The 22,667-nt window shown below is 35.7% G+C and overlaps 1 protein-coding gene across 1 annotated transcript; it reads left to right on the plus strand.

Annotated features, from left to right (window-relative positions):
* The first annotated feature begins 12,278 nt into the window (after positions 1-12,278).
* Positions 12,279-16,812, plus strand: LOC109810547 (AP2-like ethylene-responsive transcription factor ANT). Its single transcript, XM_020374031.3, has 9 exons — positions 12,279-13,346; positions 13,454-14,129; positions 14,344-14,426; positions 14,628-14,636; positions 14,814-14,902; positions 15,036-15,109; positions 15,199-15,249; positions 15,369-15,445; positions 15,972-16,812. The coding sequence occupies exons 1-9, from the start codon at positions 13,052-13,054 to the stop codon at positions 16,610-16,612; spliced, it is 1,995 nt and encodes a 664-aa protein (XP_020229620.1). The 5' UTR covers positions 12,279-13,051; the 3' UTR covers positions 16,613-16,812.
* Positions 16,813-22,667: the final 5,855 nt, after the last annotated feature.

The following is a 22,667-nucleotide window of genomic DNA, read 5'->3' on the forward strand; positions in this document are numbered from 1 at the left end:
CATTTCGGCACGGTCGGCCTCGATGTTTGCGATTGTTTCCGTCTCGACACTTGGGCGGTCAATCTCCTGTTGAATGATGGTTCTCAAATGGCCCCGCCTCTTGGTTGCGGCCAGTCGAGCCAACTGGTCGGCTCGGGCGTTATCCTCGCGCGGGATGTGGTTGACTGACACCTCTTGAAACTTTGCCTTTAACTTCTGATAGGCATGTTAGTACTTCATCATGTTGTGATCTTTAACCTGAAAGTTACCGCCCACTTGCTCGGCCACCACCTTAGAGTCGGTCAAGCATTTAAGTCGCGAAGCACCCATGTCTTCGGCTAGTCTCAACCCAGCCAATAAGGCTTCATATTCGGCTTGGTTGTTCGAGGCTTTGAACCGAAAGCAGAGGGATTGCTCTAAAACTATCCCTTTGGGTCCTTCGAGAATGACTCCTGCTCTGCTTCCTCGGCAATTTGAAGAACCGTCAACATGGAGGGTCCACCAGTGCTTTTCGAACTGGCCCTGAGGGTGTAGCTCGTTCATGAAGTCGGCCAAGCATTGAGCTTTGATCGGCCCTCTCGGCTTGAAGGTGATGTCAAACTGCGAGAGCTCGATCGACCAAGCCATCATTCTCCCAACAAGCTCAGGTTTGCCTAAGACTTTCGAAATTGGGCAGTCCGTGTGGACAACAACTCGGTTGCTCTGGAAATAATGTCGGAGGCGTCAAGATGTGTGCACTAATCCGAGTGCCGCCTTCTCTATCAGCTGGTACCGGGTTTCGGAGTCCTGTAAGAGTTGGCTGACGAAGTATACGGGAGCTTGGGTGCCTTCTTTTTCTTGCACCAAAACTGAGCTGATCGCATCTTCAGACACGGCCAGGTATACCAAAAGTGGCCTCGAGGGATCAGGTCTTGTTAAGATCGGTGGCGTCGCTAGTGCTGCTTTCAATGCCATGAAGGCTTCTTCACATGGCTCGTCCCACGAGAAGGCTGAGGCCTTTCGCAAAAGCTTTGTCATCGGGCTAATTTTGTCGCCTAGACGCAGGAGGAATCGTGACAAGGCGACTAATCTTCCTGAAAAACGTTGCAGTTCCTTGAGGTTGCTCGGGCTTCGCATATCTATCACAGCTTGGCATTTGTCTCGGTTTGCTTCAATGCCTCTTGCCGATAGCATGAAACCTAGAAATTTGCCTCCCCTGACCCCGAAGGTGCATTTCTCGGGGTTGAGCCTCATATTGTGCTTGCGCAATTCACCAAATATTTCGGTCAGGTCGGCTACATGATCGGCCATGGAGTTGGACTTCACCACCATGTCGTCCACATAAATCTCGATGTTTCGACCGATTTGACCCCGAAAGACTTTGTCCATTAACCTTTGATAGGTTGCCCCGGCGTTCTTCAACCCAAACGGCATCACCTTATAACAAAAGTTGGCGTTCTCAGTGATAAACGCCGTTTTTTCTTCATCGGCCGGGTACATTTTTATTTGGTTGTAACCTGAGTATGCGTCTAGGAAGCTGAAAATAGAGTGTCCGGACGCGCCGTCGACGAGTCGATCGATGCAGGGGAGTGGATAAGCATCCTTGGGGCAGGCTTTGTTAAGGTCGGTGTAGTCGGTGCACATTCTCCACTTCCCATTCGACTTTTTGACCAACACCACGTTAGCTAGCCAGGTGGTGTAGGTGACCTCTCGAATGAACTTTGCTTGTAACAGTTTTTGCACCTCGGCGTTCGCAGCTTTTCTCTTCTCATCTCCCATTTTTCTCTTCTTTTGGGCAACTGGCCGGGCGTCTCGGCATACGGCCAGTCGGTGACACAAGAACTTTGGATCTATCCCTGGCATGTCCGACGCCGTCCATGCAAACAAGTCTTTATTGTCTCAGACTGCTCGCTTCACCTGGTTCGCATCGATTTCACTCAATTGGGACCCCAAATGTGTGACCTGTTCGGGTACTCGACCAAGCTGGAATGGGACTAGGTCTTTGGCGGCTTCGATCCGCTCGTCTTCCCCTAACCGAGGGTTGAGGTCGATGCCGTCGGTCATCTCTTGTCTGACCGCATTCACACCTTTTGTCGTCGTCGGGGGGTCGGAGATGGGCTGCACTTTCAAGCTAGAGAGGTAGCACTCCCTTGCTATTTTCTGGTCGGCATGCACAGTGATTACTTGCCCGTCTCTCGACAGAAATTTCATGCACAGGTGGGGGGTCGAGACAATTGCTCCTAGAGCATTGATTGAGGGTCGGCCCAGTAGGATGTTGTATGATGTGTTCGCATGCACCACGATGTATCGGATTTTAATCTCTCTCGAGGACTTCTGGTCGAATCCGAAGAGAGTGTACAAGTCGATGCACCCTCTCGTCATCACTCTTTCGCCCGAGAATCCTACTAGAGGCTCGTGGTATGGTTCTAGGCTTTCTTCTGGGATCTCGAGTTGCTTAAACGTGTTCCAGTACAATATGTCGGCAGAGCTCCCCTGGTCGACCAATGTCTTCTTCACGATGCAATTATGCATCTCCATGGAAATTACCATGGGGTCGTCCTGGACGGGATCGACGCCACGGAAATCTCGGTCAGAGAAAGTGATCGGAGGCATCTTCGGTGTTCTCTGCTGATTAACGCTATTTATCGATCGTACAGCTCGGAGATGTCTTTTCCGGGCGGAAGATGTGGAAACTCCCCCAGCGAAACCTCCGGCTATTGTGTTTATTATCTTCCTCGGCCGATTGTTGTCTTCATGGGAACCTCGTGTGTGATCTCTCCTCTTGGTTGATCGAGACCTGTGGCGTCGGTGTCCAGTCATTGGTACCTCTCGAGGGCGTTGATCTCTCCCTCTTGTTTGATCTTGTGGTCTCACAAATTTTTCGAGGTGACCTTGCTTGATGAGGTCCTCAAGTTTATCCTTTAACGCTGAGCATTCTTCTGTTGAGTGGCCCCGTTTTCGATGGAATCGGCACGACTTAGCTGTGTCGGCCCTTGGAGGTGTGTTCGCCCGCTTGGGCATCACTAGTATTTCAGATGCTAGGGCCTGCTCCAATACCTTGGCCCTGCTCGCATTGAGAGGAGTATACGCTGTGTAGCGCGATCCTCTCGGTGGACGAGCATTCGAGGGGTCGGTATTTGTCTTTTTCATGGGCTCCCGGTCTTGTTCCTTCCTGTTGTAAGTTTCCTCAACCCTAGCTTGGTTTCGGGTCTCCGCCAGCTCCTCCATTTGCATATACTTCTCGGCTCGGCGCCGGAGATCATTCATGTCGACCGGTGGTTTCTTACATAAGCTATTCACAAAGGGCCCCGACTTTAGAGCGGTGATCAGCCGGTCCAAGGCCACGGCCGGGTTAAGATCACCTATCTCCATGGCGATTTTGTTGAACTGGTCCATAAAGCTTCTCAAACTTTCCTTCTTCTCTTGCCGAATCCCCGCCAAAGCCAACGAGGTCGTCCTGTACGGCTTACTCGTCGCGAATTGCAGGGTAAATTGGGATGATAACTCGCTAAATGAATCAATGGAGGAGTTCGGCAGCCTCGTGAACCAACTCAAAGCCCTACCCTTCAGTGACGTGGGAAATATTCGACACAGAGCCGAGTCGTCTTGAGTGGAGAGGGGTGCTTGAGTCAAGAAAACATTCAAGTGTTCCTCGGGGTCGGTTGACCCATCATACTTGTCGATTGGTATACTTTTCCAGTGGTCCAATAGGGTTGCCTCCATTATTCTTCGAGAGAAAGGATGCCTCAGGGAGTGAGTATGGGTGTCGGCCTTGTTGGCCACCAAAGAGGTGGCCGGTGTTCGAGTTACATGGTCGGTCGGGGCATGATACGCCGATTCCTCCTGGAGAGTGGGAGTTGTCGGCGCATATGTCTGGTTGAGGCTTCGAAGCTCGGCGTTCTGGCGGCGCAGTTCGGCCAACTCCCTAGCGTTGGCTTCTCTTTGTCTTCGGATAACGGCCATTTCTTCGCGCAATGCGCGCAAGTCGTCTTGGAGGTCGGGCTGGGCATGATCGGTATTAGGCTGAACCTCTTGTATCACGGGTTCGGTTTGTGTTTGAGGCATTCCGTACGGGTAACGCTCTTGGTTGGTCATAACGGGATTGCTCCCGAGATTAGGGATCGGTTGAGTCGTTGCTGATTGTCCCTTGCACGTTGCTACCATGTTTTGATCTCAGTCGTAGAGTAAAAAGGGGCTGAAAACGTCTCTTCGGCCCCACGGTGGGTGCCAAATGTTCCTGTGCTAGGATACACACTTCAATTATCTTCCTCGTAGCGGGTCGGGTCTTAGGTCTCGGTCTGCTCGTTCTTGTCCAGGTAGTCCGAAGCGAGGTGGGGGTGCCTGCAAAGATACTCCGACGCTCAAGTTAGTTCTCGGCGTAATAAATGCGGTAGTTGAAAGTTAGTTACATACCTCGTTAGGGCTCTATTTATAGGTGTTCGTATTGGGCCATGATTAAGGATTGGGCCCCGGAAAATTAGGGGGCTAATCTGATGTATTACACTAATTAAACTATCCGTAATCATCCTGGCAGAGGCACTGAGATTGGCCGACCACACCGACACGTTTCCCTCGTTTATACGTGGTCGGTGGGCTCGGGTGATCGGCCTCAATATCGACGGGCTCGGGTGTTCGGCCTGATTATTCGCGGGTTCGGGCGTTCGGCCTTGTCGGCCACCATACGGTATAAGATGTATTATCAAGAGGTGAAACATATATAATAATGTGTTCAATATCATGGTATTTATAGTCTTGCTAACTTATCTTTAGTAGTAAATTTCATTAAATATTGATTGATATGTACTAAGAGTGTTTGAAAGAATGATCACCTATAATTACTTGGTTTAAATGTTATCTATTATCTAGCTTGGATTCAATATCTTAGGTGACATTTTTTGCATCATGGGACACTAGCCCCACCTTCATTTTTGCCTCAAAGGCCACAATTAAGCTAATCTCAATTCAAAATAATTGCCTATTTAGTTGATAGCTATGTTAATACGAAGAATCACATTATAAATGTTCACATGTTGTCCTATGTGTGTTCAAGTTGAGTTGAAATTCAAGGTTCATTGTGTGCATCTACCAACTTGCACCTTACATACCATGACGTTAGTCAACCTTGTAACTTATTGCATTTCTTTACTTCATGCATGTCAAACTCATAGTAAACAATGAATGACTTTACTAGTTCTCATGCGTATTAAGTGTCGTTGACATAACTTGTATACTTCATCTATGAGCATTAACATCAAGTGTCACATGCTTTTGTGAGGTGGGCAACCAATATCTAAATAGGACTAACATCAAGTGTAAAAAATGGTCGCTTACAAAAGGGTGAAAAGTTGGTTGGGTTTACCTAAATTTCTAGTGGGATGCACTTTCTTTGACCCATTAAAGAAAAATAATATTGAGTCAAATAGTCTTAGTATTTTTTTGGCCTACATTTTATGGGCTCAGTTTAGTTGTTTGGCTCGACCAAATTGACCTGGTTCTTTTTTAGTTTCAAATTTGAGAGTCCAACCTCAAGACACATCCTAGCATGCATTAAGTTGACCATAACTTGTTGTCCATGCTCATGAACCTCTTAGAGCACATAAGAAATTTTTCCATGGTCTTCACCTTTCTCTTGGTAAGCAATGTGTAAAAAGGGATTCTTGGTAAAAGTTCATCTTCATCTTTAATGAGATGGAGCTCAACCTAGGGAAAGAGGTTCTAACCATACTTTGCCCATCTAATAAGCTTGACAATGTAGTTCCTAAGAGATTCATCTAGTTCCTAGTGTATAATCATAGAGAGAAGTCAATGGTGAATCGACCTTTTAATTATACTTAGGGTGTTGATAGATATGATTGAAAAAGATCAAAACCACCTAAGGGTTGTTTTCTTTATGGTCAAAGAAAATGATTTAGAAATGTTGACTCTTTTTCTCCCTTGTCAAAGAAGAGAGACTTAGAAAACATTGAGGTGCTCGTAGAGGTCACCAATGCCATCATATTCCTCTACAAGTAGTTGCTCCAAATCTTAGGAATTGAGAGCAATATAATTATTTCTTACAAGAGATGATTGACCACAATGACTTATTTATCATCAACTTAGATGACACCAAGTTGATGCTATGAAGAAATAAAGGCACTTAAAGAGATCATAATGAAAATGGAGGGGCTTGGTAATAGAGGTAAAAGGATTTGAGAAAGGTGTCCTAACATTCCCAATATCACGATGAAAAGGATGTGAAATTGAAGATTATGATGATAAACCAATTATGATTTGTAATGTCTAAAGGAATCCTAAATGAGATTTCATTCCAAAATCTATTCTAAGAGCTCAATTATCTCATTTTTCCCCTAGACAAGAAAAGCCTACTCTCATATAAGGTTAATGATTTATTGGTTCTTTTGAGCATGACCATTAAGAACAAAGTGACCCATGGTGCTATGTTACATGTTACATGGAGGATGAAATGAATGTTGACCTCCATCTACCTTTACCAGATAGAAAAACTAGTTGTCACACATCATTGATGAAAATCTTAACTTCTTGATTGAGAGGACTCAAATAATGCATAGGCAATTCTTGATACATCTAATCATGATGTAACAAACAATAAGTAACTAAATCAATGATATAAAAAGTGTGATATTCTTGACATGTTTTCCTTTCATTTAATTGATAACACAGTTTTTTATACTTTATTATGAATCATTACATCATCAAAAATTATTATTTTTTATAATAATTTTTATTAGTTAGATTTTAATTGTTATCTAATTATAATTATTATTAGTTAATTAATAACACACAAAGATTTATTGTGACAATGTGTGTAAATTATGAACTCTATAATTATTGTTAGATTTTTATAATCCCACCAATGTGATTTTCAATTATTTTAATAATAGATGCGAAATTGCATATATATATATATTTAATTGATAATAATAATAATTATTGTTAGAGATCTCATATTGACTAGTGATATGATTGAAATATAGTATATAAATCTTAAGAATTATTATTAACTAATATGTTATTAGTCTAAATGAAATTGAGTTCAGACTTTTTAAATAAGATTTGAGTTCAAATTTTAAGATGAATAAAATATGTTTAGAATGTGAGACGTAATAAAAGTAATTAATAATTTTTTTATTATCAAGATTTGTTAATAAATACTTTGTACTATAACATGTTAATCCAAAACAACTATGTTTTTATATATATTATTTTAAAAGAGAATATTTGATAGGTTGCTAACAAGGAATTAGCTAGTTGATTGCCTCGAAGGCAACAAGGAGAAAAAGGGCACCAACATAGTCTTCCCTTCCCACATGAAAAGGATGGTGAAATGGAAAAGGAAAGCAAAATTGGCTAAGGCAGGTCCTTTATTTTTTGTCATTTCATTTCACTGTTTGAATTTGGGGCAAAATGCTAATTGGTCTCTAGTGCTTGGTGGGGTGAACATACTCATCATTACAACAATCAAAAAGAGGGTCTCTTTCCATTTCTCAACATTCCTCCTGGTCTGCTGCTACATCTTTCTTTCACTCCCTTCTCCATCTCTTTTCTCAAACAACATCATCATGCGCTCTAGAATTCCTGTCTCCATGAAATTGGTCACGCAAATTTGCATGCAAACTAATCATTATTCTGATCAAACGGAATCTATATTTTAAGCTTTTTAACTGGCCTCCCCCCTACCTTCTCCTTTATATAAAAAATGACATATACACACCTCATTGATTGGCTGTGGGAAAAGAGGGACAAAAATAAAAGAAATGGAAAAGAGAAAATATAAGATGTGACATATAATTGAATGTAACATATAGAGAGGCGTAAAGAATAAGGGCAATTTTATTTTTTTAATTTGTGGAAAAGATTCCAAAAAAGACAGTGATAAAAAATTAAATTTAGGTTTTTATGCTTTTATCCCAACCTCTTCCTCTTAATCATCAGGAGAATCTTAGTAGTTTATGATTTAGGATCTTAAGTGCATGTTTAGTTCTACATTTCACCATTGCAAATGTCCGTTTATTTCAATTTACTTAATTAGAGACATGTTTTTTCGTTTGGGTGCTTTGGCATGAGTATTAACGGTTATTCAAAAACAACTTAAATCTATTGTATTATGTGTGAGAGTGCTAGCAACCGTACCATTTGAGTATATGGAAGTGAAAAAAGAATATATATAAAAGAAAGAAGGAAAAAATGACGGATGTAATAAGTAGTGTCATAAAAAAGGTTAAAAAATGTATAACGAGGAGATGAAATGAAAATTATATATTTATAGTTTTTGTTGGTGTAAATATTGCTTCTCAATTGCATGCGATCATAAAGAGTGACCGTGGTCTACGTTACGTCAAAAACTGTTGGGAAAGGAGTTTAATTTTGTTAAAACTAGATACCATTCTCATTGTTTTGGAACTTGGAATATTAGACAAGGAATAATGAACTCTTATTTCATTTTCCAGAGATCGTAAGTGTCGATCACTTTAACTTCTAGCTATAAAATCTTCATTTTAATTTCTAGTTTTATAAAAAGCTACTGCACTTACTCTTTTGTATTGTTTTACGTAAAAATGTTAAAGTAAATTATGTTTTGTAAAATGAAGATTTAAAACAGAAGTTTTATAAAGTGAAACTAAAGTAACTAACACTTTTAATTTTAAAAATTAAATTGAAAATTTAATCTTTTCTCAAGCGTATTGTGTGTACAGGTTTTCTTTTATAAATAGAAAAAAAATTTATAAAACGACTCTTTTTACAAGCTAAAACTTTCTCTTATAAATATTTTTAGGAAACTGTAAGCCAACAATGGTGTTGTAGTTTGGATGGGTGGGGTTGTAAGAAGGATTTAACATGAAATTTGTTTGTTTGGTTAGTTTAACGTACTATTAATTTTGTTACTAAAATAATTGGAAATGAAAATGTAACTTCCGTTGAGTTAAGGAAAAATACAATGTTTTATCATGATTTTTTTTCTTCTTTTGAATTGATTTAAAAAAAATATATATATTTTCTTGAAACTTACTTTTAATTATTTTATTTAAAAAAATTAAATTGCATAAAATCAAATTTATGAGTAACAAATGTTTGGTTGAAAGTGGAGTCTGATCCCTTGACGTTTGAATATTAATTCTTGTGAATAAAAAAATCTCATTGAAAAAGCACAACACACCTTTAATCATTTTAAAGATTAAAAATAGAATTTTCTTATGTTAATTTTAATTTAGTCACGTAAAGCATCTTCATTCGATCAAATTAGTCCTTTTGTCAAATTATTATACTAATTTAGTTAATTTAGTGACATGTGATGATCCATAAAGATATTACATAAAGTTAAGGTAAAAAAATAATCAAGAACCAATTTGATTAATAAAGATAATTTAAAGGTCAAAGTGGAGTTTTTTAAACTTAAAGAATCAAATTGAAATCTAAAATCAAATTAAATGAGGGACCAAAAATTTATTTTAGCCTATTTTAGAACTTTTAAAAAGAGACTAGACCACCAAATATGTGTATTTGAAATGCCATTTCTCTCATTATAAACAAAACTTCACGCATTTTTAAACAAAAATAAAAAAAATAATATTTGGTTGCTTTGGCATTCAACGAGATTTTTTTCTTACAATTATACACCCACATATATGATTATCTATCAATTTGAATCAAATGAAATATTAAATAATTTAATTTTTTAAAAAAATTTACAAACTTAATTTATTATATATTAAGAATTTTTAAATTAATGATTAGTTCATTAAAAATTTATAAAATATAAATTATTAAGTGAAATAAAAATATAATTTTAAGGCTAATTAAATGCAAAGTAAAACAAGGCTATTGACCTAAAATTTGGCATATTTCATTTCCTGTTATTTTTAATGGCTAATGTGATTCTTGTGAAGTGACTGTACTTTCGCAAAGCCAGACTTTGTTATTGTGGAAGTAACCGATTCTCTAAAATGTCTGCCAAGAATTGTACCAACGATGTCTTATAAGGCTTTTTGATTAATTTATGCATCACAAAAAAGTAAGTTTGTTGAGTGAAATTGATTGTCCCACACTTCCACTACATAGAATATATTTAATCCAACTATCTTTATTAAGGACCATCACTTCATCATATCAGGAATATCTGTACTTCAAGAATGCATACTTTATTGTAATTTCTACTCGTATTTCATCTTTGCCTCACCAAAACGCATATGGCAATAACATAAGCACACACTTTTCACGTCAATGGTTCAATTTTTTAATTGGATTTGCGCCACAGAAAATGGCACATTCTCCCTCAGCTACTCTTGAATAAAGTTCACCCTCTATTTCAATGGGAAACCAACAAAAGATATCCATGTTGGGATGTGTAAACTATACACAAGGACTGCTTTATAAATGTTGAAGATGAGTCATGACAAATCACAGATTCACAATTGATGGAGAAAATAACAATATATAAAAGATGGAACGAAAGTTTGTGTGGTTACTATAATTAATGTGGTGATATAGATCGAATACGATTATCCACTAGCTAGTTTTCCTGTTGAAGAATGTTAGTGACTTCACCTCTATACCTTTTTGTCTTGATGCAAGTATTGATTGACTACAATCCGGGCCAACCCAAAAAAACACCTTGCACCTCAATAATTTTAGATTATTATTCCATTTATACCAAAAGTTCTCTATTCTAGATGCTTGATATATGAGTGGCGTAGACAATCATGGTAACCCAAATAGCATTGGGCCATATTAGATCACATCGTATATCATAATTTTCCTTTCTAGTGTTTTGTTCCGTATCCCACCCCACGCTTTGACTTTATAGTAGTGTGAACATTCAACTTACTCTAGCATGATCATCCAGAACCTTTTATATTCTTGAATGCCAACAATAATAGGCCTGCCAATAACTGTTAAGACCAAATATTGCCAATAACTTGTATTAATTCCTCACTTTCCCCCCCCCCCCCCCCCCCCCCCCCCCCCAAACCCCTTATTTTAGAAGTTCAACGAGCAATAATTAATTAAAATAAGGTTTTAAACTATGGTTACATTTGCAGTTGAGGTGTGGTTGCGATGTTTAATTGGACAAAACTTATATGCACAACTATTTAGGTACTTTTGTGATGCTCTTTATTCAAAATTGATGCTTTGTATTAGTAATCAATATGATAACATTGGAAGGAGAATATTTAGCATTTTGCTATTGTATTCTCCAACAAAAATCAGTCATGATTTTTAATGTGGATACTTCATATTAAAATTACAGTTACTAAAAAAACAATAACATGATAATGATTTGTATTGAAGGGTAACATAAATTATAAGGTAACCAATTAAATAATTGCATAAAAAGTACAATTAAAATTATATCTAAGTTGTCATAGTGTGAAAGATTGTAAATTACTGTAATTGATGAGGTTACTATTGTAATTTAAGTAAATTATATTGTCTGATCACGCTTAAAATTTTGATTAATTATGGCTCATGACTCAAATTTTGATTAGTCGTGGCTCAAATTCTAATTGATTGTAGTTAAGATTTTAATCGATCATGACTAAAAAACAACTTAGACATGAATCATCACGTAGGACACCAAGCCATTGAGTCATGAGGCACCACACATATGACTCCAAGACAGAGTCATAAGGCACTGCACACATTAGAACGAAGCCTATGAATTACATTGGGACTCCTTGAATTCTACGAAATAGTATTAACACTTCCTATTTTTTTAAAGGTTCATAATATTCTCTCTTATAGGAGATCACAAGGTAATGTTTTTTAAATAATTAAGGGAAGTTAATGTATAAGAAGTACTAGTGTAATATTTTTTAAACAATTAATGGAGGTTATTGAAGGGATAGAAAAGTAGAAAATATCTGTACAATTTCACAAAATTTTAAGGTGTGTAAATGTAATTTACTCTTGCAATTTTGATGCCTTTGTTGATATTCTGAAGTTATTGTTGACATTGCATAAGTAATTGTTTTGTTTATAACGTGAGATCCCCAACTGATGGAACAAAATTAGTAAATGGTAGTGAAAAAATAATTACTGTGAGGTTAATTAAGAAAAGTGAGATGAGTTGGAAGAAAGTGCCAAAGAGCAAAAACAAAAGAAAGTGACTGGCAGAGGTTGAAACTTGAAATATAGCAAGTGGTAATTGTGAGTGTTGGAAATGAATGGCGAAAAGGAGTGAGTGGAGGAGAAGAAAGTTGGACTCAAGGAAACGACGTCGTAAGAGCCAACCCCTATAACTCTCGGGTGGCAGATACCTGTCCTGTAGTTGCAAAGTTGTTGTAGGGGTCCATAGCATAGCAGGATCTGCAAACTGTTTTGAAGTGACTGGAGGGAAGGACACGTTGTCCACGGCCCGTGAAATCTAATTCAGGACGAAGCAAAATGAACATCATTTACATATACATATAATAATATTTGTGCAATGCAAGTGTGTAACTGTGAGTGTGACCAATAAATTTTGAGAGGGACTTAGACATGGACTTGGTTTGAGTCTTCCAAGTTGCATTTGCATCCGGTGTACAAAAATGAGGCCTGTTGGTGGATGCAGCACAATGGCCTTTTTTGGATAACAATGACTAATTATTATTAATACAACTAAGGTCTAAGGAGTGTTGCATAAAAGAGAAAAGGAAAGGAGGGAGCGTAGAATAAAGCAAAAGCGAAGGTCTTTCTCATACACGGATCCCCATGGAATGCGGGAAGGATGCCTAGCATTGCTTGCTGAAACACATTCTTTTTGTTTAGTTTAAAGGAACTTGCTTTGTTCCCTTTACAAATGTGTCCACACAGACACCTTATATACATACACTCCAAGACAGCCTCACAGAGAGAGAGAGAGAGAGAGAGATATTATAGTTTATGATTCAGTTGCTTGCAGGATCTAGATAGATTTGTTTACGTTGTTGGTTAGATTTGGCCCAGTCACTTCTGCAACCGAGACAAAATTGTTTATTTAGAAAAAACAAATTGGTCTAAATGGTGAGGTGTGGATAGATCATAGATATGGTTTGCTAATGATTATTTACATATATTTCTCTTGTTTGGTTTAGGAGTGAGTGAGTGTGGAGAGAAAATGAAGGGCATGGAAAATGATGACACTGTTGACGTTAATAATCAAAATAACTGGTTGGGGTTCTCACTCTCTCCTCAAATGAATATTGGAGTTTCTTCACATCACTCCCAACCTTCCTCTGCTGCTGAAGTGGTTCCTACAAGCTTTTACCACCATGCTCCACTTCATAACTATGGCTTCTACTATGGACTTGAAGCAGAAAATGTTGGATTGTATTCGGCCCTGCCTATCATGCCTCTCAAATCTGATGGCTCTCTCTATGGAATGGAAGCTCTGAGCAGGTCACAGGCACAAGGTTAGTCCAAAAGTTTTGCTATGTTATTCTCTTGTTTTGGGAGACTTTGTTTTTTAGTGTGCACTTTACTAATTGTTTGAACTGTGTTTTTATCTATTTTTGTTAAGCAATGGCTACTACTTCAACTCCAAAACTGGAGAATTTCTTAGGTGGGGAAGCGATGGGGACCCCTCACTATGAATGTAGTGCCACAGAAACAACCCCTCTGAGCTTAGACAGTGTGTTTTACAACCAACCATCACGCCGTGACCTAAACAACCCAACATACCAAAACCATGTCCAACAACACATTAGCAACCAACAGCAACAACAAGAGCTTCAAGCTCAACACTTGTCATATTACTCTACCTTGAGAAACCATGATATGATGTTAGAAGGGTCCAAGCAAAACCAAACTTCAGATAGCAATCTTCATGTTTCAAACATGGGGGATGATGGAGTTCCTGTTCCTGGTCTCAAGAGCTGGACAGTTAGAAACTTCCAAGCTAGCCATGCACAGGACTCAAAGATGATTGTTCCTGTGGAAGAAAATGGAGGTGAATCAGGGTCCATGCAGGGATCAATGGCTTATGGGGATTTGCAGTCTTTAAGCTTGTCCATGAGTCCTAGCTCACAGTCTAGCTGTGTAACAAGTTCACACCGAACATCACCTGCTGTCATTGATTCTGTTGTTATGGATACAAAGAAAAGGGGACCTGAAAAGGTTGACCAGAAGCAAATTGTTCATAGGAAGTCCATTGACACCTTTGGACAAAGAACCTCCCAATATAGAGGTGTAACAAGGTTAGTTTTCTTCTGCTAACACCACATTAATATGTTTATCGGTTTTGTAACAATAAAGCTATACTAACACTATAGTTCAGTTGTTTGTTCACTTGATTTGCTTATGATTATGTGTCATGGTTCATGCATGAGCATCCTCAATACATTAACTCTTCTTCTCCCCTTTTGTGTTTTTATTGTGTCTCTTTATTTCTAAAGGGTGTTTGTTGATCAGGCATAGGTGGACTGGTAGATATGAAGCTCATCTTTGGGACAACAGCTGCAAGAAAGAGGGCCAAAGCAGGAAAGGAAGACAAGGTAAGAAAGGGACTATATTCCCCATCACTTTTTCTTCTGTTTTTTTCTTGTGCAGTTTTTTGGTCAAACATATCTATCTACTGAGTTCCGCTGTTCTTTGTAGCAAATATCTGCATTTTTTTTAGTCATCTCTCACTATTCTTTTTGGTTTTATGTCTTTGCTTCGCGGGGAATGCCATTCAAATACAATATGAATATCAGTTTATCTAGGTAACATTTCTTGAGACCTAAATGTCTTTTTCATTTTTTTTTAAATTCTGGCCGAAATTCCTAGAGCTTAGATTAACCAGACAGTTAAAGATAGATGTCATTTAATGGTTTGTTTATGACGTTAACAAAAGAGGAGAAAGAATGTTTATTCAAGTCATTCCAAACTTTTGATTTTAGGGGGTTATGATATGGAAGAAAAAGCTGCGAGGGCTTATGATCTGGCCGCACTCAAGTATTGGGGACCCTCCACTCACATAAACTTCCCTGTAATAACTAATAATTTATTTCTCTTTTCTCTTCCATGTTTCCACTCAAGTTATGTGGTCTAATTCAGTAACAGTATCTGCAATGATAATCACATAACATCTTTATTCTTTTTCATTCTCTTCTAACTAACAGTTGGAAAATTATCAAAATGAACTTGAAGAAATGAAGAACATGACCAGGCAGGAATATGTTGCTCATTTAAGAAGGTAAAATCCTTGTTGCTATCTATCAACTGGAAGTCAAATAGTCAACAACTAATTTATTTATTCATAAACTATCAACTTTGTCCATTCAGAAAAAGCAGCGGATTCTCAAGAGGGGCTTCCATGTACAGAGGAGTAACAAGGTCTCATAGGCTAACAACCACTCAGTATATAATTACAATTTAACTAGTAATTTTCATATCTGCAATTGAATTTTCTTAAGTCTTTTCAAACTTGGTTCCTTTGGTTCACTTGGTAGCAGACACCACCAACATGGAAGATGGCAAGCTCGAATTGGTAGAGTGGCTGGAAACAAAGATCTATATCTTGGAACCTTCAGTGAGTTCTTTCATATTCTCTGGATAACTTTTTTTTTTCTTCCCTCTGAATGTACTATTTTATTATTATTATTATTATTTTTTGCTTTATTTACCTGTATCAATGTGTTCAGGTACCATTACCATGTTTTCCCTAGTAGGAAACCACAGAGAGGGTGCTTTATGACTTTGAAAACCTAATCTTTGATTCTCTAAGGAATTTCATCTTTTCAGCCAGATAAAGCTGATCATGAGCCACTTTATATTGTAGAGGACTGTTAGTCCCGGAGAGACAGCTTTTATTAATGCTGTTATTCAGACCGATTAACAATCACAAATGTAAATCTTAATTGTTCACTTTAAAAAAAATCTTATCCAATGTTTGTAATTGTAGCCAAGAAAACACTGAACTCGTGTTTTTGACCAAAATGTATTGCTACAATGTGTCTGACCCAAAAAATAAAATACTGTGTTTGGCCAAAGAAAAAAAAATGCTCCAACGTTGGCACAAAAGACTAATCGTCAATCTTATTGAAATTGAACTTTAGGTACCCAAGAGGAAGCAGCTGAAGCCTACGACATTGCTGCTATAAAATTCAGAGGAGTGAATGCTGTGACCAACTTTGACATAACAAAATATGATGTGGAGAAAATCATGGCAAGCAGCAACCTTCTTAGCAGTGAACTAGCTAGACGCAACAGAGATACAGAAGGTGGAACTCAGTATATTGATCATAATCCTAAGCCTTCTGCATATGATGACACTCAAGAAGCTATTCTAATGCAGAAGAGCTGTGAGAGCCAAAATGATCAGTGGAAGATGGTTCTATACCAATCCTCTCAACAACTTGACCAGAATCCACCAAGAATTGAGAGTGACAGGGCCAACCACTCCTTCTCAGTGGCTATGGACAACATGTTTCATCAAGAAGTAGAGGAATCAAGCAAGGTGAGAACGCATGTGTCAAATCCTTCTTCATTGGCCACAAGCTTAAGCAGCTCAAGAGAAGGTAGCCCTGATAGGACAAGCTTGCCAATGCTCTCTGGAATGCCTTCAACTGCTTCCAAACTATTGGCTACTAATCCAAATAGTAACCTCAACGTGAATTCTTGGGACCCTTCACCCCATTTGAGGCCTGCTCTTTCCTTGCCTCAGATGCCAGTTTTTGCTGCTTGGACAGATGCGTAGTTCATAGTCCTCTTTTCATTTTCATTTTCTCTCTCAAGTAAATTTTCAATCCTTTTAATGTCTTTTTGCATGCATGGACAATGCGAGAAAAGGGGTTGTAGCTAGCAGAATTGAGGGCTTAGATTGAATATTATCAGCAAGTTTAAAGTTTTAATGGTTACATTTTGAGATTTTACTAGTAAAGAATTCCTGAATTTTCATATCCATGTGGCCAGATTTTGTGATAGAAATGGAGAAGGGTATAAAAAGGTTATGATTGAGAGGGTGAAATTATTAAGGCAATATGAGGGGAGACACCAATCATGTTATTTCTACATTGCTGGTCCTCCTAAGTCAGTATGTGTCCCAATTAAGCAGAACTGGGCCTCAGATATGTATTTTAATTTATCCCTTTGACCGTAATGATCCTCTTGATCACGTCATTGCTACTGATTCTCCACGCCCAGGGTCATCATTACTTGCACCTTTATTGCTAAACTTTGTCTAAAGGCAGCAGATATTCCCTTGCCTAATTCAAACAAAAGGCAGTGGGTGCAAAATTAGATTCCCTCAGAATGACTTTATGTGATCTGATTCATGACTTAATGCCATGTATCGTATTACAATTTGTCTGCTGCGTTAAGGAAAGCCACATACTTGGAAAACTTTTCACATCTTTCTTTTATTATACTACCACTCTAATAATGATTTTAGCCCTAAAAGCAATCTCGCCTATGTCCATTCTAGGGTTAGATACCTTAAGCGATCATGCTCACACTCGCTTCTCACTTTAGTTGCTGTTTTTTTTTCCTTCATATTTTCCTTTTCTTATGCCAATTATCAATGTTATAACATAGCATGAGAGAAGAAAATCGTTAGACGTTCTCACATTGATTCAGGATATTATCAAATATAATATATAAGTTGGGGATGATCTCCATATTAAGTCAATTTTTCCTGCTCTTATGCCCATGATCAATGTTATAACATGGCATGAGGGAAGAAAATTGTTGAAGTTTTTGACTGATGATATTGTTAAAATATAATATATAAATAGAAGACAATTTCTATTTTACTATGTCAATTTTATAAAATTTAATTATACTCAAATTTATATTTTAATATAAAATAATATTAGAAACCCTATCCTAAATAATGAACTTTTGTTCGTCTATACTCCTGATTGAGATTTGAACGTAAAACATGAAATTAATTAATGGTTCATTTTAAGTCATTTGTTGTTTAAAGTAAAATACGTCTTAAAGAATTATTAACACACTAATTACTATTACAAAATAATCCTCCTTAACTAGTAGTTCTTAAGATAGTTAAAGTGTACTTCTCATCATTTTTTCTTAAGTAACAAATATTATGAAATAAAAGTGACTGATGATTTGAAATGGTGGGAATAATTGACAAGCATGCAGCAACTATTTGCATAGATCTCTAACATGATTAAGATTTCTTCATCCCCTCGTGGGCGACTCATAGTAATAATATCATGCCAGTGACTGAGGCCAAAAGCCTTTGGTTAAAAGTTAAAGCAATTATGCATGCAAGTTTTTTGTTCTCAGCAGTATATTCTGCAAACTTATCCACGCCTCTCAATACACCATACAATCACACGTACGGTTATTCTGAAAAGCATTGATAATATGTATATATATATATATATATATATATATATATATATATATATATATATAATGTGATGACTACCACCAACGTTCGTGGTGAAAAAATAGTATATCCACTGTTAACTAAGGACCCTTTTGTTTTTTCCTTTTGCCTTTAACTAAGTCGGCGTGCCCTCCCAAATTTAAAAAGATAAAGTTAACATATGGTAGCCAAATATCCTTTCAAAGTAAAAAGCATCAAGAAAACATACATATAAAAGAGAAGCATGCCGATGGCAAAATCAACGTGGACAGAATCAAGAGAGTGACACATTATGAAGTCAAAAAGGATCAGCCATGCAGAAGAATGAGGCATTTGCAATGTGTACGGCTTCACGAAGAGAGAGTTATTTGGAAAAATAAAAAAGTTGAATTATATGTCATGGATGCTGCATTTTCGTGCTGATAATTAAATCACCGGATTTGATATCATTGGAAATTAAAGAGACTTTTAACTTTTAAGTTCGTTGTATATAGCTGTAATATCAGGAATTTTAATCATCAATTTGTTGCTGTCTCTTTGGCTTTAACTCTAGAATTAGGGAAAAAGTTAGCATAATAGTCAACACATGTCCTCGGCAATAATATAAAGAAGTCAAAATTAAAAGATATGGAAATATATCGTTGTGGTTATTATCCAGCTTTTGTTATTTGAAGCCAAAATTTTATCATCATTAAAGGCTACCATCTTATCAGAACGTTGAAATTGCATAACATAATTTCTGTCATACAGAAGGGACAAAATGAGTACGTACAAAGGATACATTGCTCTTATCATTTCAATTTTGTTCATGTATTGTTTAATTCACTTTCATGTAAATGGTTTGAAATTTCCGTTCTATTTTCCTATCCCTCAAATAAAAAATAAAATAATACGTGATGGGAAATAACACTTACATTATCATAATTTTGTTGTTGTTGTTGAATAGTTATTTTCAATTGAGGAGAAAAAGGAAGGGGATAAGTAATTTAGCCTTCATGTATGTGGATATTACCAATGATTTCCGCGTGGATATGTATTAAAAAAATCTAAAACAATAAAAAAAAAACTTTGCTTTTATAATTCCCTAATTAACTTTATTGTAAATTATTAGGTGTACTATAATCAACACATTCTTCACGATACATAATTAAGTATTTTTTTTTTCATAGAATAAAAATTTTAAGACTTAATATGTTTTTAGTTTCTCAAATTTAAGATAAATTTATTTTTAATCCTTAAAATGTAAAATAGATTTTTTTAGTTTATGTAATTTTAAAAAATCTCATTTTAGTCCCTATCAGTGAAAACATCATATATAAAATCAATTGATATCGTATGACTATATAATCTGTCACTTTCATATATGTTATTGGTGAGTTAAAAGATTAAAATAAGATTTTTAAAAATTTGAGAGATTAAAAACAAAACCTATTCCTAATTTATGAGATTAAAAATGTATTTAAGCTAAATCTTAAATATATGTTGCATAAATTTAATTGAGATTATGGACATTATTATGTAGAATTACCTGATAAATTTTTCCATCTTTGATGTTGTTGGCATGCACATGTTCTCAATTTAATATTTCTTTTGTTTCATAATAAGTGTTACATTAACAGAGAAAATAAATATCAAAATTAGTGTTATGATAATTTTTTAATACAATATTAATTACATCTTTTTCATTTATACTCCTAATAATATTTTATATAATAAATGAGTTTTGTGTTACATTATTTATAATAAAGAAGATTAATCATAAGATTAATTTTATAAAATCATTATTATTTTCATTTATTTATTTACTTTTTTTTTATCCGTGTAGAATAACTTAAAACAACATTTATTATGAAACAAAAGAAATACCATCTAACACTTAAGTTAAATAAAGTTCATGAATATATTACAAATCAAAATTGAAAATCATGTCATAATCGAGAATAAGAATAGAAATTATTAAATCATTGATAATTAAAATTATACTCTCTCTGATTTTGAATATATGCGGAAAAAAAAATTTGTTTATCTTAAATATGAATAAATTTTAACTAATTACTCTCTATTTAACATTATTATCCCTAAAATACACATTCATTTAATTGAAATTATATTTTAATGTCTCTTTTTATTCTTAAATTCAAGTTTCAAGAAATTTAAGAAAATAAGTTATTTTTAATAAAATTAAATAATGTAAATAATTTTTTTAATCAGCTTGAATGATTTTTTTCTTATATTTATATCACTAGAGAGAATACAAATTACCTCTCTTAGTCGTTTTATGACAGCATATTGTCAGATAAACCTACGGCTAACACCTGCATTAATTGTCATTGTCTTCCATCTAATGATGATGACCAAGATTGCGATTAGTAACACCAAAGTCAACTTAGGCTTTTGAGTGGGATAGTGCCTATACTTTTGTATTATCAAACACTTTCTTCTGCTTTTACAGCTATTGAAGACATTGACACCAAAAACTACACAAAAAACACCTATAAAACATTTATAACCATTTTTGCTTATTAAACCCACAATTTTTTTTTCAATATCTATTTTCAAATAAAATGAAAACTCAAACTTTTCCTATAAATGCATTTTTTTTCTCTTATTTTCCACACACATCCTTCTTTAGAGGCAATTTGAAATATATAAGTAAGGGTACCTGATTTTAAGCACCTCTCTATGTAAAGATTTGTTCACTGCGTTAACCTGGTACCTATAATAAATGCATTTGATGATGAATATAATGAATGTGAACTAGATGGCTTTTTCTCCCAATTTGTTTTTTTTCTTCTTTTTTTTTTTTATCATGAAAATGTAGTACATTTCTTCTTTCTTTATGGATGCAATATAATTCATTGAGTTTATTTTTTATTCTTTTGATTTTTTATATTTTATTTATATTTGATTCTTAGACTTCCTGGAAAGTTAGTCAAATCCCTTACTATGCCCAGCAATCTCTTGGTTTTGAATGGTGATTAGTTGAGCCCAATATTGTTCAGTTTGACAAAGGCGAAATATTGTTCCAGATTTTAAGAGCTTAGATCCATGGAAAGACAATCTATATATTGAGCCCAATATTGTTCAGTTAGACGAAGAAGAAATCACAGTAAATTAACCCAGCTAGCGGTGTAAATAGTAATGGACCCAAAAATTCTACACAAAAAAAGGTTCATGTATACTGGTCTCCGCGGAAGTTTTTTTCTTCTATACATTTTTTTATTTATAAGTACACCTCCTTTATTTTTTTTAAAAAAATATTTATAAAATTTTTTATTCTTTAATTTTTTTAATTTTATATGTCCAACTTTCAATTACTATTTTTTTTTTCATTTTCACATACCTCATTTCTTCTCTCTTTCAGTTTTCACATATACCATTTTGTCTTCCTCCAATTCCCTACTTATTTCAATAGGTAGCTTTAATTCTCTCAATTCTTAAACTACTCTCTTCTCCTCTCATCCTTTTCACTTTTTCACATGCACCTAAACCGTAAAATTAGTATGCGACAACATTGTAGGTACGTGCGCCTACCTTGACAGTTTCTCTCTTCAAACACTTCTCCTTTCACATCTCCAAAAATTTAACATTAAATTTAGTGTTATGAAAAAGACATTCCGAAACACTAGTTTCACTATTCCGGAGTACTTTCTGGGATAGTGAAATTAGTGTTTTGGAAAGAATTTTTTAGAATTGTGTTTTTCACATACTTTTGAAAAATACTTTTTGGAATAATAAATTTAGTGTTTCAAAAAATACTTTTTGAAAGTATATAAAATAATACACTTCCGAAAAATACTTTTCGAAATCCTAAATTTACTATTCCGGAAAGAACTTTATAAAATTATGTAGAATAACATACTTTCAAAAATTACTTTCCAAAATAATAAAATTAATATTGCGAAAAGTACTTTATGGATGTAACGACCTGCCGTGGCCGTCACACTACGGAACAACACTACATACTGCTAAAAAATGTACTAAAATAGTATAAATTTTTTTTTTAACACAAGTTGCTAATCAAGCAACAAACAACTAGTTATATACAAGAAAATCTGCTACTATAAGGTAGCCTACAAAAAAAAATATCCATCTTCAGGCACCTCCTGTGGCCTCTAGCAGCTACCTCCCAACTTATCCTTGCCCTGCTCCCATACCACGTATGATAATCGCAGTCCAAACCACATGGAAACATGCAAGGGTAAGCTAGAGACAATAAATAACTCATAATAATTTAATATTCAACATAACAACTATATAATCATCTTCACATTCGTCACTTGAGATAAACAACATATATATATATTATACATCTTAACATTCATTTCAACTTACAACATAACAACCATATCGTCATCCTCAACAAGGTCAACATACAACATAATCACAGCTTAACAACACAACAATAAATATACAA

Source organism: Cajanus cajan, chromosome 5 (assembly GCF_000230855.2).
Source record: "Cajanus cajan strain Asha chromosome 5, NIPB_CcT2T_4, whole genome shotgun sequence".
Taxonomy (NCBI): domain Eukaryota; kingdom Viridiplantae; phylum Streptophyta; class Magnoliopsida; order Fabales; family Fabaceae; genus Cajanus; species Cajanus cajan.